At 41.5% G+C, this 19503-nt stretch overlaps 1 protein-coding gene across 3 annotated transcripts in view; it reads left to right on the plus strand.

Annotated features, from left to right (window-relative positions):
• The first annotated feature begins 51 nt into the window (after window positions 1–51).
• CYP39A1 (cytochrome P450 family 39 subfamily A member 1) overlaps window positions 52–19503 on the plus strand; it is a 57881-nt gene continuing 38429 nt past the window's right edge. Inside the window, exons 1-6 of one of the 3 annotated variants that reach the window (XM_072944870.1) lie at window positions 52–444; window positions 8268–8403; window positions 10543–10717; window positions 12171–12320; window positions 13267–13360; window positions 18909–19019. In XM_072944870.1, the coding sequence (XP_072800971.1) occupies window positions 268–444; window positions 8268–8403; window positions 10543–10717; window positions 12171–12320; window positions 13267–13360; window positions 18909–19019 (843 nt within the window). In that variant the 5' untranslated portion in view covers window positions 52–267. The remainder of the gene's footprint in view (window positions 445–8267; window positions 8404–10542; window positions 10718–12170; window positions 12321–13266; window positions 13361–18908; window positions 19020–19503) is intronic. The other 2 variants (XM_006201935.4, XM_072944871.1) reach the window with 2 other exon arrangements.

Consider the following 19503-nt stretch of genomic DNA (forward strand, 5'->3'; position numbering starts at 1 on the left):
CGGCGCTGTTCTCCACCCCCTGCACCCGCGCCAGCTGGGCCCAGGCTTGAAAAAGAAGTGGAAGTGGGAGGGAGCGATGATGCAAAAGTTAGTTAAAAATTGGGGTGGGGAAAGGAGGCTACAGATACGAAGAGGAGCAAGCTGTATAAGTTGCCAGAGCGGAAAGGCTGGAAAGTCCGGTGGGGCCCCTGTTCCGGGACGAAGAAACAAGTACCACGACAGCAGGAGTTTCCCCCTCTCTGATTCAGGAAGGTGCTGGACAGAAACATGGAATTCATTTCCGCAACAGTGATTATAATCCTAGGTTGTGTCGCTCGTTTATTATTCCTTCGGCGGAGGAACTTGCGTGGACCCCCATGCATAGGAGGCTGGATTCCTTGGATTGGAGCTGGATTTGAGTTTGGGAAAGCCCCTCTAGAATTTATAGAGAAAGCAAGAATAAAGGTATGTGGCCCTAACAGATCGCGTTTGCAGAAAAGATGTTTTCTTTTTTATTTTCTTTCATTGGATCCCAAGTGCAATGTTAGAACCTGGGGAACCTACCTGCTGCCCACAATTAAATGATCTAGCCGTTTATGAATTGCTCAACTAACAATCAACAACTATGTCTTATGCAAGAGTTTTCGACAGGAATAGATTTTTATCAGGAATTACAATGCAGCTTGTAGTTACCTTTTTGGAAGCAGAGTACTAGTTCATCACAGTTTAAAAATCCTAAGTGTATACGTATTAACTAAATGCTTGCAATGATTGGGAAGACAGAGGTGTAATACAATTAATTTCAATTTATGGAAACGCTTAATAAATTAGTATACAAATCAGAGTTAACACCAGGCCATTGTAAAAATTGCTTGCAAACTTAGTCTTTACAAATATAGTGGGAACTGTATTTTCAGCTGGTGTTATTATTTGATGGTGATGTGATCCATTTTCACTGCACACCAAGGGTATTAGTAACTGTTGTTGCAATACATGTTTTTGTCTTTAAGATAGCTTTTAAATATGTTTCTTTCCAAAATAGTATGTAGGTTACTGCTAACATTTTTCTTTGTTTCAACCAGTACTTCAATGAGCATTCTTGTGTGAGTGTTCCTGTGTGTGTTTGTATTGTGTAGTTGTACTTTTTGCACTTACCTGATTGTTTCATCAGAATAATTTCCTGATAGTTAAATCTTCCAAAGGACATTAAATTGTTTATTGTGTTACCCTTGCAAAAGGATGTAACAATCCTTTTTCTTTTACCTTTTCTTTTCCTTTAAGTATAGAGGATTACCTAGCACCTCACATCTTGGCCCACACTAGGTATCATAATTCTTGTGTTTGATAGATGAAAAATATTATCTTTTAAAGAAATACTTCTTTGTCTGCCATAGCCTTCCTTAGGCATACAATTTTGATAAATTTTAAGGAATGTTTTTAAAAGCTTGTCTTAGAAGGTCAAGCAAGGTCACAAAGATTATTCTGTTTTCTTCTAAAAGGTTTATAGTTTTGCATTTTACATTTAGATCTATGATCCACTTAGAGATAATTTTTTGTGTGGTGTACATAAAGGGTGAGATTGACTTTTTTCTCCATCTGGATGTCTAATTGTTCCAGTAGCATTTCTTGAAGAACTTTCCTTTCTTCATTGAATTGCCTTTGCAGCTTTTCAAAAAACAGCTGACTATACATGTGTAGGTCTATGTCTAGCCTTCTTATCCTATTCCTTTGATTTTGAAACTTACTCCTTTGTTAGCACTACATTGTATTAAATGGTGTATAGTTTTATATAAGTCTTTAAATAAGGTAGTGAAAGGTCTTTTTTTGTAATTTATGTGGCATTCAAGATTATTTGCATTTTAATATACATTTTAGAATTGGCTTATCAATATCTATAATAAAGATTGTTAGAATTATGATTGGAAGTTTGTTAAATCTATAGAAAAATTGAGGGAGAATTATCTTTTTAGTGATATTAAGTCTTCTTGTCTATGAATGCTATATATTTCTCCCATTTATTTAGCTATATAATTTCTTTCAGAAATATTCTGTAGTTTGTTTTGATGGGGTCTTGCCTTGTGATTAATTATTTTCTGAAGTATTTTATACTTTTGAGGTTATTGTAGATAAAATTGTTTTCACTTTTGTTTTCTAGTGGTATCCCTGGCACATAAAAAAAAGTACATTTATTCTTTGTATATTAACTTTGTATCCTGTGACCGTGCTAAATTCATTAGTTCCAGCAGTTATTTTGTAGATTTCTTAGGATTTGTATACATGTGTAACATACTCTAAAAAACAGATAAATTTATTTCCTGTTTTCTGATCTTTATGCCTTTTATTTCTTTTTCTTGTATAAATACAATCAGTAGGATTTCTAATATATCATTAAACAAAAGTGATAAGGGTAGACAAGTTTGTCTTTTTCCTAACATTAGGGGAAAAGCGTTCAGTATTTCACAATTAAATTTGTTGTTACCAGTAGATTTTTTGAAGATGCTTAATTTCAGTCCTCATCTTTGATCCATGCTCAGAATTCACAGATGTCACAGGGAAATAAAAAGTGATCTATTATCTGTTTACTTCTACACAATTCTTTCCTCTGTGAAGTTTTAATCCATTTAGTTATTGTTTCCCCAGCTCTCTGATGCCTTTGAAAATATGATCTTTATAATCTATCCCTCTTTTCCTGGTTGCCAGTGAGATCCTTGGCTTTGGTCTTACGTATTCTATGGTAAAGTATTTTTGGTGGGTTTCTTCATCTATAAGGAAGTTCTTCCCCCCATTTTTTTTTTGAATTTTTCCTATAATGCGAAATTTTCTCTTTTTGTTTAACCATACTGAAAGGAGTTGGGTTGCCTTGGACCAGCTGTCAGCAGGAAGATTTGGTTGGAGGCAGTTGCTTTGCAGGTTTCTATAGGTTTTCTGTCCTCTCTGGCTACAGTGAAAATGTCATGCCTCCGCACTTCCATGCCTCCTCTGCTTCCGGGATCTAATCTTCCAGTCTGGAGCTGTCGCCGCTGCTCTTCTACAGCTGCTGCTACTAAGGGATGAAGCCCTTGTCTTCCCAGGTGTTCTCACTTTTAGATAATCGTGCTTTCTGAAACCCTCTGAACACTGTCTGCATCATCTTTTACCGCCTCCCTCAATTTCCCCTGGCCTGTTCATTTCAGCCCATCTCACAGTGATTCTGACTCTGTGTATTGCCTTCTCCTATCTCCGAGTCTATACTTCTGACCTTTTACTTTGTTGAACCTGCTGGACGTTCCTTATTCTTTCCTACATATGCTTGCAGCGTCTACTGTCAGGTCTGCCGGTGTCAGGTGCTGGGGGCCGCACTTTTGTAGTGGGTTAAATATTTTCTTACTGTTTAGCTGAGTACATTTGTTGCATTCTCCTTGTGGCTCTGTGTGATTTCCCAGAAAGATATAGAACAATTCAGAAAGAAGTAGCCACACTGTCACTACCAAAATTGGAAGTCTGTTTTCTTCTTTTAAAAAAAATAGTTTTTTTTTCCGAGTAGGTTTATATTGTAAAGGCATAAACATGTGCACAATGAAAAGTTCTCCTCTCATGTCTGTCCTCCGGCTGCTGAGTTTTCCTGTTTCCATTCTCCCATGTCACTTTCAGAGACAGTCTATGAATTAGGGATGTTTGCTTCTGAAACGATGGCATAGTTGTACTTTTTCCTATTCTTCCCACTAAGTACAGGTAAATAATATCTGGACATTATATATGTATAGGACAAACTTAAAAAAAATTCTGAAAGGCAGCGAGAGGAAGGCGGGCAGGACAGTGACCACAGGATGTGAGGAACAATATGGCAGTGGTTCCTTGGGTTTTCTTTCTGCTTCATGTATCTAGATTGCGGTCTAGAAAAGCCAGCAACCTGGAGATGCAGATGGATACACATTAAGAAATAAAAAAGCCCCAATAAAAGCCTATGCTCTCTAGGTAAAGGGCCAGGAAAGGAGCAGCCTGGCAACACGGAAAACTTTTAGACACTGACAGCTCCACTCTAGCCAAACAGCATGGAAAAAAATGATGGCCTCACCTTAGTCTGCAAATGCCGAGTGGAGAACCTGGCCGTAGATCCTTGCCAGGATGTAATAAAGTAACTGTCAGCCGAGGGAGGCTGACGTGGGGTTCTAGGAGGTGAGCGGCTCAAATGAAAAAAATGCACGAGGAGTTGCCATACCGCTGGACAGACTTCAGCAGGAGACACCATGGGGTTAACACTTTATTGCCACAGGGAGGTGCGCGCCTATGATGCACCTGTCCTGCTATTTATCTGTTCTCTGCCAGCACATGTGCAATCTGAGTTTCTTTGTTCATTAGGCTTACAGAATATCTCTAGCACATGCGTACTTCTATTTTCTTTGTTCTAAATCTTATATAATTGACCCATGCGTGGAGCAATTATTTACTGCGTACTATAAACATGCTCTGATCGTGGCCTTGGGTCCCACAGCCTTAGCTCATCTCAAGGCCAGCTCACAGTAACCCCCCCACTTCCTAGCTGGGCTGGTGTCAGGGGAGGCCTGGAAGAGGGTTAGTGCCTTCAGCACCGCTCAGCAGTAATGAGCCGGTTCCTACGTCAGGGGCCTGGACTTCACCAGCACCAGCGGCAGCAAGGAGCCCTCTCCCACGCACTGAGGTGCTCACCCACAGGCCCCAGAGGATGCAGGGCTCTCACCACCACTCGGCAAGAAAGATGCTACTCCCTCACCCCTAAACCAGTGGAGGTCATGCGGGAACAGTAGTGAGGAGCCCCTCCTTCTCCCAGCCACAGAGGCATAAGAAAAACCTAGTAGGGAGACTTACCTTTTACTCCCAACCAGTGATAACAAGGAGTCATTCTGTCTCCACATGTAAATGGAAGCTGAGTGAAGAAACTAAATTTCTGCCCGCTACCTGCTAATAATGAGGTGGCACCCTCCTTCCCACAGCAGAATAATGTCACAGAAGGCTTAGAAAAACAGATGGTTTAAATAAGATTCAGAATGTCAAAACATAATATTCAAAATGACCAGATCTCAATGGAAAATCTGTCCTCTTACCAAGAACCAGAAAGTTCTCAACTCGAATAAGAAAAGATGATCAACAGGTGACACAGATGCTAGAATTATCTGCCAAGGAGCTAAGGGCAGCCATAATAAAAATCCTTCAACAAGCAATTATAAACACACTTGGAAGAGACTTTTTTAAAAAAAAGTCTCAGCAAAGAAATAGCACACATGAAGTAAAAACAAATGGAAATTTTGGAACTGAAAAAATACAATAACTAAAAAAAGAAAAAAAAACACTCTATCAGTGGGTACAGTGGAGAAGAAAGAAAAAAGAATCAATGAATCCAAGATAGATCAATACAAATTACCCAATATGAACAAGATAGACTAGAACAAGAGAAGATAGACTGAAAGAAAAAATAAACAGAGCATCAGGGACTGAAAAACTGTAACAAAAGGCCTAATGTTCATGTCATCAGAGCCCCAGAAAGAGATTATGTATATAGATGTGAAGTTTCTTAACAAAATATCAGCAAATAAAATCCAGTAATATATTAAAGGACTTGTACCCCATGACCAGGTGAGGTCTGTTCCAAGGATTCAAGACTGAGTAAGCCACCATGTTAACAGGCTAAGAGGAAGAAGCATGTGATTGTACTAGTTGATGCAGAAAAAGCATTTCACAGATTTCAACACCCATTCATGATTAAAAAAAAAAACTCAGAAAATTAGTAAGAGAGGATAACTTCACCTTGAGAAAGAACACCTACAAAAATCCTATAGCTAATAGCAATCTTAATGGTGAAAGACAAAATGCTTCATCTCTGGTTGGGAACAAGCAAGGATGTCTGTTGTCACTGCTCTTCCTCCCCACAGTGCTGCAAGTTCTACCGAGTGCAATAAAGCAAGAAAAAGAAATGAGACATACAGAAAGGAAGAAATGTCTGGTCTGCAGATGATGTGACTGTCTACTTAGAAAATCCGAAGGAATCTATAAAATAATCTCCTGGATATAAATGAGTTTTGCAGGATCTTAGGCTACAAAGCCAACAACTGTATTGCTCCAGGCTAACCATGAACATGTGGGAGTGGTAATTAAAAATGCAGTACCATTTACAATGTCAAAAAAGCTTAATGAAAAATACATAAGCACCATACTGTGTGTACTTGCCTTTACTTTGTAACACTCACAGTGCTGACACCATACAGAAAGGAGAACAAAGGGAAAGCCAGTAAGACAGAGAACCATTGTTACAGAATTCATAACACTGCACAGGATCATTTGCACGGTGTAGTCTTTTCACAGTAAGTTACTTTCAGCAGCGGTTCAATGTTTGACCTTGGCTGTTCTGCACTGTGGCCCGAGTGCCTCTGCATGTCACAAAAGGCCACTCTCCTAGTGGACAGTTGATAACTCTCATTTGAACAAAACTTCAGCAAACAATGAACATTACTCATCTTCATCTAAGTGTTAATTAACAAACAATTGTAGGTAAGGCATGTTGGGAAGCAAGGTAGATGTCTGGATGTACTAATGGAAGAAATTAAGACTATACCACCTGGGGGCTCCATGATCACTGGTCCCACAGTTGCACAGGAATGACCACGTGCCATTTCACACAGGTCTAGAAATGACTGTCATACTGAAGTACTTAGAGCATAAATGATATTTTGAGATATTTATAATAGCTGTAATGGAATATTAAAAGTATGAGTGGTGGGTCAAAGAATATACATGTTTGATGTGGTGTGGGAAAGTCAGTGTGGCCACAGGAGGAAGCGAGAATGAGGCTTGGAAGGAAGAAGATTATTATATTCACAGGTCCAAGACGGAGGTCACTGCATGCCAGTCAGGGCCGTGCGGGGAGGCACCCTGTCGGTCAGGAGGCAGGAGATGGAAACAGGAGAAAGCCAGGCCAGAGCCTTTATTTGGCCTCCTCCGGGAAGGCAAGGCCGGCCAGGTTACCCAATTTAGGATTGATGAATTTGAATAATTTCCGAGGGCTTTGGGCTATCGGGGAGGTCTCTGGGTGCCTGGTACTCAGCCCTGGGATGATTTAGGGCAGGGGAGATGTTGGCTCGGTGGATGAGAGTTAGATGAGGAGTTAGTTGGGGGTGTAGACTCAAGACTGGTTGGTTTCCATAGGAAAGGCATGCTCCTGGTTGGCTGAGCCCTCTGCTCTCTCGGAGACTCGGCTGGTCCCAGGAGGGCCGTCTCTACCCAGCAGTGAGGCCACCAAAGCCAAGCATCAAGAATAAGAAAATAGAGCTAATATAGTTGGCTGTACGATCACTGGATGCCAAATAAACACCAAATCTAAGCAAGTACAGTTGGAACGGTCGGTTCTTTTGCAGACAGAGTCGTGGGTAAGACTGGTTTGTTGCCTCCATTCGTAATTGAAGAAAATGGTAAATTATAATTAGAAGTCAGTGAAAATAATGAGGTCCACAGGAAAGTCGTGGACTCCCTGAAACCAAACCCTGCACTAGAGGTTTGTAGACTCGTGGCAGTGATGTGCTAGAAAACTGACGGTGCAGGAGGGAGAAGGCGCACACGCACAGCAGAGAGAGCGTGGCCTCCACAACGCCCATGAAGGGGTGTGGGTCCCTCACGAGGGCAGGACCGCCGTCCGTGTCACCCGAGGGGACGCGTGGGGAGTGGGTACAAGTGGGTGCACATCTCTGTAAGACCTGGTGATGAGAAGCTGGGATGCCCGCAGAGCAGGCACGCACCCTCAGAGGGCAGAGGGGTGGGCCCAGTATTCAGGTGAAAGAGTCATTTTGGAAAGCGAGGAAGTGAATGCATTAGAGAATTTTGGGGGACTGCAGGACGTGGTTGAGTGACCACAGCTTCGTGGCAAAATCAGTCAGCAGTTTACATCTTCTTCTTGAACAAAGTTGAGCTGTGGGTTGTTTATAACCTTACTGATACCTTGAAAACAGTGTTCAAATACCACTGTGTTTGATACCATTTCTAATAATTATTTCTAATTATTACTTCCTACCACCAGAAAGGAAGTTGCAAGCTAATAATAACATGATCCAAAGGAAGGTTAAGAACTTTGACAGAATAAATGAGGATTTATATTATTTAGATTTTGCATAACCATTCAAAATTAATAACTAATTACCATATATAATCATAGTTGTTTTTATCTTGACTATAACTTCAGTATTGGGGTTCTTGAGGAACACAGTCTTAAACACAACTCAGGGCCCAGTAAAGTATTTATTTGAAATGCTTACTTACATGATCTGTATTGATGTGTTTTCTTTCAGTACGGACCAATATTTACAGTCTGTGCTGTGGGCACCCGAATGACCTTTGTTACTGAAGAAGAGGGAATTAACGTGTTTCTGAAATCCAAAGAAGTAAATTTTGAACTAGCAGTGCAAGAGCCCATCTACCGTACAGGTAAACAACATTTGCAGGTCTCTCATTTGAAATTCAACATCAAAATCCAAGCACATCTTCAGGCAACGACCACATCTTCACTCCTCTGTCAAGAATGATGCTGGCCCATTCTTTTATTATTAGGGTAGGGATAGAAGGAGAAAAGAGTATGTGATGAGTTTGGTCCCTGAAAAACAAGTTATTGGCAGCCTCAGACATTTGGGTCTCAGTTAGACACGTGTTAGAGATGAGGTCACCTCACTGAAGTTCCCTTTGGGAAGTGTTGGAATCTGTATCCTGTTGAATATTTGGAATCTGTATCCAGCTCCCAAGATGTCACCAGGTCTGTTCTGCTGTGTACACAGCTCTGGGCTTGGCCACATGTTGCTCCTCTGCTCCCTGAACACTGAATTGCACTGTTAAGTAAGCCCCCTGACCGTGGCACTTCCTGACAAGTCCATAGGGCTGGTAAGGTCAGTGGGGTTTGGCTTCATGTAATTGGTACCCCTCCACTCCCCATCCTCCAGGACTGCTGGGCGGTACTCGTCAGCGCGCTTCCAGGGCGACCGTCCGCCTTTATTTCTTCCCCAGCTGCAAACACGCGTGCCGAGGCCATCTGCCCTCCCAAGAACGCGGAGCTGGCTCATCTTGTGCCAGGTTCTCTTCTCTGCCTTCACAGAGTGCTTGCCTCCACCGTCGTGGCTTCTTTCTTTTTGTTTCCCTCTCTGCTTCTTCCTTGGGTTCATTTTCGTATAGCTTCTTGTGCATCTCTTGCTGTTGAGACAAGAAAGTTTGTTTGCACGGCTGTCAGTGATCCATAGCATGATTACTATTTCTCGTTGCCTGCGTGAAAAAAAAATCACAGCCTGAGGGTTACGTTTTTGGACTATTTAGTGCTTCTTGGTATTTAGACTGGAATTCCAGGTCAAAGAAGCATAAATATTTTGAAGGATCTTGATCTGTAACTTGACAGGTTTCTTCAGAAAAATATGCCAACTTAGCTATCAGAGATGTAAGTAAGTGATCAAGTTTTTTCACCTCTGCCTCCCCTGGGGATTTTGTGCTTAAATATTTCTACTTAACAGATGAAATATGTTAATGTTTACTCTTTTTTCAACATTTTTTATTGATTTATAATCATTTTAAAATGTTGTGTCAAATTCCAGTGTAGAGCACAATTTTTCAGTTATACATGAACATATATATATTCATTGTCACATTTTTTTCTCTGTGAGCTACCATAAGATCTTGTATATATTTCCCTGTGCTATACAGTATAATCTTGCTTATCCATTCTACAATTTTGACTCTCGAGCCAGCTCTCCATTCCTCTCATATTGTCCCCTACCATACAGAAGATGTGTGCTCAGGAAATGTAAAAATTATTCTGAGTTAACTTACACAGAATGTAACCTACACATAGTAGGATGATGAATGTATGTTTTGTAAACCTCCTATTGAAGACAATACAATAGGATTAAAGAAAAAATACAAAGAATAATGAATTTAAGGACTCAGACTGTTAGCTCCTGAAAGGAGCACAGACACTAATAGAGAGGATACAGTGGCGCCAAAGTTACTCCTGGGGTTGGGAGATGCCTGCTGGTGGAAGTGATATTCACAGAGACACATGAAGGAGAAAAGAAATTAACAGGAGAAATGTATGGCTTGTAGGTGTGGGGGTCCGGGGCGGGGATGGGATGAGGTTGGTCAAGTAGAAATGTTCTGAGCGGATAGAATGGCTCCTGAAGATGGTGAGATGTGTAAAAAAGAGCAAGTGTTTTCAATATACCTGCAATATATATTTGGAGGCAGAAGGGGCTGGAAATATTGGAGAGACAGAGAGATGGTAGAAGGCTTGTAAACGTTGTTAAAGATAGGAAGCCAAGGAAAAATTTTAAACATGGAAACAGAGTCACTAGCTTTGTGTTTCCCAGAGGCCTTCTTAATCACCCATCCCTTAAAGTGACTTACTCTGTAGGCTTTCTCTGTCTCACAGTCTGTGTTGAATCCTCACCCACCTTTATTTGCAGGAGGTGATTTGATGTCCTGGGTGAACTCTGACTGTAGCCCCTGCTGACCATTGAATAGTGGAGGTATATGGATTGTTTGCTTCAAGGAGTTGTTGCTTCTTTTGAAAATCGTTTTCTCTGTCTACAGCATCAATTCCAAAGAATATCTTTTTAAAACTGCATGAAAAACTTTATGTCATGCTGAAAGGAAAATTGGGGACTTTCAGCTTGTATCAATTCACTGGACAACTGACTGAAGAATTACATGGACAACTGAAGGATTTAGGCACTCATGGGACCAGGGACCTGAACAGCCTAGTCAGGTAAATTGATGCCTTATTATTTAACCTTGAGGTTTTTTGTTTTGAATAAAAGAACTTAATGCCTATACGTTGGACTTCAAAAATTATCTGGTAGATAAGTGAAGTCTACCTAACTAGGCAGTTAAAATTATATTAGTCTCTTAAATTCTAATTAATGGGCAATTTTCAGTGCACACTTCAATTTTAAGGTGAGCAAATAAGCCAATAAAATCATTTGAACACATCTACAATAATTTCTCCCTCGTCGTCCCGTACAGTTTTGTACTCCCTACGTGGATTTCCCTCTTATAATTGCCATGCATCCATCAGAATTTTGATAAAACATTGAATTTGTGATTATTAGAAGAGGACATGTAGAAGACAGGGAAGAGGACAGAATCAGAAAGTAGATGGCCAGGGTCCAGGAGATGTTTGTGAGACTCGACAAGGTGGCTGGCGGGAAGTCACCATGGACTTCAGGGCTGAGCCCAGCATCCTTTGAGCAGGGAGGTGCTAAGAGGCAGGTGAGCCAGGCGAGGACAGTGGAGAGAGCCAAGTAGCCCTCAGCCGTGTTCTGGGGCTTTCCTGGACACACACCTCTGGAGATTTGGTGAATTGAACTCACCAGTGAGGCACTTTTCCATCTCAGTGGGATATGGGGATGCTGGAGGCAAGAATCAACGGTTCAGACTCATAAAACACAACAATATTTAATATTTTGTTAGAAGTCCAGAAAGAGAGAGAGAGAAAAACAAAAATAAGGACAAAAACAAGCAACCAACCAAACTTTCAGCCTGCCTCATGTCTACAGCAAAACAAAGCACATTCTTGAATAACTTTGAAACCTTGGGGAAGGGAGATCCTAAGAAATTTCTGTAAGGAAGAGATGGTAAATAAAAATGGACTAAACAGTACTTAGTGTTACTAATCTAGGGCATATTAACAGTCTCTGATGCTCTCCTACATAAGCATAGCACAGTGAGCATCTTACTCACTCGCAGGGACAATTATTAATGATAGATACTGTATTTCAGTGGGCAATGGTTCAGATGTGTAGGAGCCTGTGAGATATTAGGAATTTGCTGACATTGCCCTTGATTCTTTGGGTATTTTTTTTTTTTTGCTGCTTTCTAAAGAGATGGGTTGTATCTTAGTTACTGTTATTATTTGCTAAATAAATGCTTTTTGCGGTTGTATCAAATCAGTCTATTTCTGTGTATCATCTCACGTCTGTCAGGATCTGACAATGCTTTGCTTGGAAAGCATTTCACAATCTTCAGATACATAAGACCACAATTTCGGTTACGCCCAAGTTATTTTGAGCATAGTAAGCAAATATTAAAACCTCAAAGAATCTGTCACCTATGACTATCTGCCCCTAATACACAGCTATTAAATAATGCCTTCTTTTGCATCCTGCGCCGTTCTTCTTTGGCCATCAGCTCTGACATTTTACGTATTTCTGTCTTGGCAGGCAAATCCTTTACCCCGCCACAGTGAATGTGCTCTTTAAAAAAGGCTGGTTTCCCACAGACGAGAGGAGAATCAGGGAGTTCCATCAGCATTTTCAAGCTTATGACGAAGGTTTCCAGTACGGGTCCCAATTGCCAGAATGTCTCCTAAGGTAGAGAGTTGTTTCCTGTGTTAATCCCCTGACCAGGCTCCTCTCAGCAGTTCCCCCATTTCTCTCACTCCCTTGTTCTGAGTAGTGGAAGTGGAAGGGATGGAAGTTCTTTTTTGTGACCAGTTTGGTGTGTGTGTTTGTGAGAGAGGGAGAGAGGGAACTGAGGGAGGACCTGAAGAAGAGAGATGGATTATTTCCATTTTGTTCTCATTTTGAGGAACAAAGGAGTGGGGGAGAACGTGGCAATGAAGCGAAGCGTTTACTTCGAGCCTTTTGTCCCGTGTGCAGCTTACTGCTATCACACTGACTGCCACAGCAAGGGACCCTGCTACATGGTCAGGTGTGACCTGGGTCAGACTCAGACACTGTCCTATCTCCCCGGGGCAAAAGCAGGTGTGGTCAAAAAGCACTTCTCAGAGTTGGCACAGATAAAATTTATGAAAAGATTTGAATGCAAAGTAACACGTGACTTTTTAATCTGTTGGCAGCTGGTCTACAATGGTGATGGCCAGAAAAGATTAAAAAGCTCTTAGTCAGTTTGCTTTACTGGACTTAACGCAGCAGCGGGTCCCCAGGCTAGTTTCCCATCCTCCTGCAACTGCCAACAGCCAGAGCAAACACAGACTAGACCAAGCAAGTCCTGAGCCCCGTTTCATGTTCTGGAGCTTTCCTGGACACCGCAGTCATTCAATGCCAGTGCTTTAAGACTTTTGCAAACATTTATTTGCAAAAGATCCTAAAATGCTGCTGCCTTGCCCCCTCATTTTTCCTTGTGGACTAATGAGTTTGAAGGTAGACTGCTTGTGAAATTCTGGCTGAAAATGAAGAAGCCTTTTTGGGGAAATAGTTAAAATTCCATAAGCATTGCCCCTTGTATGCTGTGACCTGTAACTCCTAAAGTGCTTTCAAATTAATTTATACACATATATTCTTTTCTTTCACCTAGAAAATGGTCAAAATCCAAAAAGTGGCTTCTAGCGCTTTTTGAGAAAAACATTCCAGACATAAAAACACACAAATCTGCAAAAGACAATTCCCTGGTAAGTATTCCTTCGCTTTTTTTTTTTGCTAAAATACATGAGATGAAAACAGTAATAAATGACAATCGTTAAAGAAGTGTTTTTGCTGAAAATCATGAGATGAGTTGGATACCGTTTTTGTGCCAGGCACTGACTGTGTTGGACAGTTTGCATACATTATTTTATTTTTCCATCCTCACAACGGTGAGGTAGGTGTTAACCCTATTCTACATAAGAAAACGCTGAGGATACAGGCAACAAAATAAAAAATAGTCTGAGGGATTTTTTTAATTGATTTTTAAAATTGATACGTCACACAGTGGTTGTGTCAGCAGCGACAGGTGGAGTTCCGGCAAATTAGGCTCGACAGAGTTAACTTTGTTCTTGAGGTCAGCATCGCTGATTCTTTCTTTCTTCAAATGCAAGGACGCAGTGTGATATAATTTAGAAAGCAAGCTGAGGGGAGGGTATAGCTCAAGTGGTAGAGCGCATGCTTAGCATGAACAAGGTCCTGGGTTCAACCTCCAGTGCCTCCCCTAAAAGTAAGTAAACTTAATTACCTCCTCCCCCCCAAAAAATTTCTTTTAATTAAAAAAAATAATAAAAAGCAATGCAACAGATAAGCACTACTATATATAAAATAGATAAACAACAAGGACCTACTGTATAGCACAAGGAACTATATTCAATATCATGTAATAACCTATAATGGAAAAGAATCTGAAAAAGAATATGCATATATATGTAAAACTGAATCACTCTGCAGGACACCTTAAACTAACACATTATAAATCAACTACAATATAATTGGCGGCCATGTTACAAGAAAAAAAAAAAGCAAGGCACTGAGAGTCAGGGTCCTAAGTGTCCCAGATCTGTGGTTCTCCATCATTGGTCCCCTAGACCAGTGGTACCCATGTCACCTGGGAACCACTCAGTCAGAAACCCTGGGAGCCCAGCCATCTGTGGTGTCATACGCCTTCCAGGTGGTTCTGCTGCTTGCTAATGAGTGGTCCTCAGCTCTGTCTGCTTATTAGACTATCTGAGCGCTTCTGAAAACTACCTGATGCTTCAGACTCACCCTCAGAGACTGGAATTCGTTTGGCCTGGGCTGCCCAGGCTCACATCCAGTCACCACGGCGTGACCTCGGGCGTGGTACCCAACCTCTGGGCCTCATTTTCATCACCTACCTCGTAGAGTTGTGGGATTCAATGAGTTAACATTTGTAAAGCGCTTAGAACATAGTAAGGACACTCTCAGAATTTGTCATCGTTACTCTCACTGAAAAAAAATCACTTCATGTCTTTTAGTATTTAAAGATGGTATCAAACGTATTTGTTTGTTTGCTTTTAGTTACGATAGCAAGTGTTGTCACAAACCACTCTGCTTAACCCTGGAAAGGAGGATAACTTTAGGGAAAAAGGAATGTGTGGGTGTTTCAGGCTCTCCCTCCCGAATGAAGGCAGTAGGTAGCTATGCTGGAGTGCCCTTCACTGACACACTGTCTCCACTCAGGATTCTGTTTTACAGACACGTCCAGACAAACACACATTTTTGTCTGCATTATTTTTCAGGATTTAGGGGTGAAGCCACATGTGTATAAAAGCTGCCCCTAAATAGATCTGTAGCCTATGAGCCTAGAAAATAGGGTTTTTAATGCCCCAGTTACAACTCCCCACTGACAGTATTTCTCACATAGCATTTATTTTTCTTACTCGGAAGAAATGAGGCACTTTAATCATGTGCTCTAACTCCCTATTGGAATAAAGACAAAATTTGAAATTTGCTGTAACTAATCCAATGTTTGTGACTGGGGCAGAGTTCAGTCTGAATACTCATGAGCTGCGTAACTTCATTTTTTTTTTAATGTTTTGTTCCTGTTTTCCTCTAGCAGTGTTCACACAGAGTTTATGTTTTTATACCCACATTAAAAAAAAAGTGAGCTAAGAAGAAAATAAAAGATTCTGTTGTCTTTCACTGCCTAAGTAGATTTCAATGGCCTGGTTAAGCAAAAAGACCAGAAGATGGGTTTTTTTTGTCTTTTAAAAAATACTATACACACATTTTATCACATCATAATTTTATCACCTTTTAACATAAACGATTTCTCCCATGTTACCCTAGATGTATATTCAACTAGTAGTTTCATTTCAAATTAATACTACACTGCAGAATAGCACATCAGAAGAATGAAATACATTTATAGGATTTTTCATGAGATATAAGCTTTGTGCCGTAAATTGTAAGCGTGATAGAAACCAGGAGTAAATTAAATTTATACCCAAATTATTTTCAAATCTGCTAATCCATTATGACAAAAACAGTCACAATAAGACGGCCCTAAGGCTTATGAGGCGCTCACTCTGTGCTAGGCCCAGTGGTTACACATTTCACAAATTCATGGCTCACTTATTTTTCGCAACCACTTGAATACCCAGAAAGCTGGGGATTATTAAAACCAGAAAGCTGGGGATTAGAGCGATTAATCACTCCGGGAACATTACATGCCCTTGTAAGTAACAGCAACAGGCTCTCATCATACCTTTTCTTTGGTTGTGATGTATTAGTTATTTTCCGTATTGCAGGGTCTGAAGCAAAACCCCTGCATTCTGGTGCAGTGCAGCTCTCTTAATCCCTGCTCCGTGGGAGTTAAGGGCTGTGTCTCTAAGGGGCAGAACAGCTGAGAGTGTGGGCTGGAGCCCGGGCCAGGCTCACGGGGTTCGGATCCCAGCCCGCCCACCAACAAGCTACGTGCCCCTAGCAAAGTCCCCTGACTTAGTTGTGCTTCAACTTCCTCAGACGTAAAATGTCAAGGAAAGTAGAGCCACTCCTTGGAGTTGCGGTGAGGACTGAATACTTGAATACTTGCAAAGCACTTCAAACACTGCTTGGCCTCGAAAGCAGTGACTGGACATTAGCTACCATTATTTCTGTTGCCTAACGCGAGTCAGTTAAGATTCAAAGTGCACGAGTCACTTAATGAAAATGTTACGGTGTCTGAATTTCTGCCTCGTGGTGGGGATGACCGTTGGCAAAGGCAAATCTGGGAAACCTTTCAATGAAGGAACTGCTTCCAAGGAATCTGTGTCATGACCTGAAAGCAACCACAGTAGGTGGCCTCGGATGGGGCCCTGATCTGACCTGGGACCATCCACGTCACACGTCAGTGCTCTGCGTGGGTTTAGCGTGTCGCCGTATTTATAATGTACCGGCTTGGTGGCTCCCTTACCCATGATGTGCAGGCTGAGAATTTGCGTGGCAGGTGAGGGGTGGGGTTTTCTCCTGAATGCTTCAGAAATCTGTTTCCATGTTGCTTCCATTTTCTTAGAGTGGAGGTTTATTTATCCAAAAGAAATTTTTTTAAAGATAACATTTGTCAAAATCGTAATATGTACTCAGTTTAAGTATCTTACAGGTAGTAACTCATTTAAATCTTACAACAGTCCTCTGAGGTGGGTACTATATTACGACCACTCGGTAGAGGAGGAAATTGAGACACAGAGAGCTGAAAGTTAACTTGCCCAGGGTTACCTGGCTTGTGAACGACTAGGCCAGTTTCCAGTTTGACATCTTGGAAGTTGCCACTTCATCCTCACACCAAGCAAAAATCTAAACAGACCGAGAAATCAGCAACTCTTCTTGGACAGAGAGGACAGAGGGCAACCCGCTGCCCCCAAGACTGGAGACACCAACAGGCAAATACAGGGAGCTGACACTTCCCAGGGCAGAGACGGGAGGGTGGAGACGGCCATGGGAACCTGCACCAGGGCAGGAAGACCCGAGCCGCAATCGTCCTCACTGTGGATGATTCTCAGAGTTAAAAACTCCACAGGACACAGTTATGGGGGGGCCTGCACAGTCTTTGAAACTTCCCTGCGGGAGCTGGACCAGGTTCCCACAGTAAGTATCAGAGAAAAATCTCCTTGGGCTTCCCACCGGGGGCGGGGAAAAGGAACAAGTCTGAACACCAGAGCACTCCCTTCTTCTTAATCAGTCCTGCCCGCAGCGGAAACTAAACAGAGCTTAACCCGCTGGAGAATTATCAGAGCCTAACTAACCTGGGTAAGGGAAGTGCCCAACTGCAGCCACCTCCAGCCATCCAGTCCCACCTACGTGGGGAGAAAAAAACCTGAGAAACACTTGTGCAGTTCACAGTCCGGAGGCACAGGCTCACAAAAAGACAGTGCTAATCACAGGGCTATTGAATACTTCCCTCCCCTCACACCTCACCCCCACATCTCTGAAGACCTATTTATAGCAGTTCCTTTTACCCAGCACTTGGCAGGCTATCAAGAGAAAATTACAAGGCGTACCATAAGGCAAAACAAAACAGCAACAACAACAACAGGATTTGAAGAGACAAAGCAAGCACCAGAACCATACATGGCAGGGATGCTGGAGGGAGCAGACTGGGACTTTAAAACAGTTACGATTCATATGCTAATCACTCAAATGGATAAAGTAGACAGCACGCAAGGACAGGTGGACAGTGTAAGCAGAGAGCTGGGAATCCTAAGAAAGAACCAAAATGAAGTGCTAAATAGAGATAAAAAGAAACACACGGCAGAAATGAAGCATGCCCTTCATGGGCTTATTAGTAGACTGGACACAGCTGAGGAAAGATTCGCTGCGAGAGGATGTGTTAGTGGGATCCTTGAAAAGAAAAAAGCAAAGAGAACAAAGACTGATTAAAAAAAAAACCGTACAGAAAGTGGTTACCTAACTACATCAGTAATCACTTTGAATGTCAGTAATCACTTTGAATGATCTAAATGCACTAATTAAAAGACAGATTGTCAGAGTGGATTAAAAATACTGACTATATGTTGTCTACAAGAAACTCACTTTCAATATAAAGACACTTTAATATAGATTAAAAGTAAATGAATGTAGAAAAAATATACCATGTGAACACCAGTCAAAAGAAAGTTGAAGCAGCTACGTTACTTTCAGACGGAGCAGACAAAACCATGGAGAATGTGAAAACATCAGTGGTTGTTAGGGACGGTGGAGAGATGAACATGCAGAACCCAGAGGACTTTTTAGGACCGTGGAAATACTCCATATGATATTGAAATGATCGTAGATGTCATCACACATTGTCCAAACACATAGGTGTGAACTCCAAGGTAAACTGTGGACTTTAGATGACTATGATGTATCAATGCAGTTTCATCCTCGGTTAAAAAAAAAAAGCACCATTCTAGGGAGTGATATTGTTGGTAGGGAAGGCTGTGCATATGTTGGGGTAAGGGTTATATGGCAAATCTCTGTACTTCCCCCTCAATTTTATTGTTAAACCTAAAACTGCTCTGAAAAATAGTCTTTAAAGAAAAAACGAAGCCAGGATTTGAACCAATGCAGGAAGAGCAATGAGCTCCGGTGACCCTACTCCTAATTTCTACACAACCAGTTAAATATGCAAATCCTTTAGCATGCCTGAACTGGCAATCGTAAGAATGGCAAAAATATAATGTCTTTCTGATGAAAGAAAAATGCATGGTCTTTGTTTATTAACTTCAGTCTTTATCACAGAGCCCTGGTCTGACAATATTTATTTCTTTCAAGCAGACAGTAATGCAGGCGATGCTGGATGTCTTAGAGATGGAAACAAATGAACAAAAGGGTCCCAACTATGGGCTGTTACTACTTTGGGCCTCTCTGTCCAATTCTGTCCCTGTAAGTATATTAGTAAAGGAAGGGTTGCATTTCTGTCTACTGTACTTTCAGGGTTTCCCTTCATTTTTCTTTATTTTTTTTTCAATCTTTTCACTTATTATGGGGAAGAAAAAGACATAATAGATTTGTTCTTCAGATAGAATAACAAAACCGAATGCCTAATAAGATCTGATAAGATCACATGGGAGGTGAGCAGAGAGCTGGAGTGTATTCTGTCCTCTGGAAGGCAGCATGTCACGGGCAAAGGGAAAAGTTTGCACTTTGGGGCCAGTTGCCACAACAGTTGTGTATGGAACACCCTCTGTGTTAGGCAACATGCTAAGTCCCGGTGTTGAAAAGACGAGTAAGTCTTGACTTCAGCCATTTATTGGAGAGAGAGTAGGTAAATGGAGTTTCAGGAAGAACTGGGCTTTGAATGCAGATATCCCCAGCCATCACCATAGAGTCTCATGGAGGCAACTGAAACTCTCTGAGCCCCCACTTC

This window comes from Vicugna pacos, chromosome 20 (assembly GCF_048564905.1).
Source record: "Vicugna pacos chromosome 20, VicPac4, whole genome shotgun sequence".
Classification (NCBI taxonomy): Eukaryota; Metazoa; Chordata; class Mammalia; order Artiodactyla; family Camelidae; genus Vicugna; species Vicugna pacos.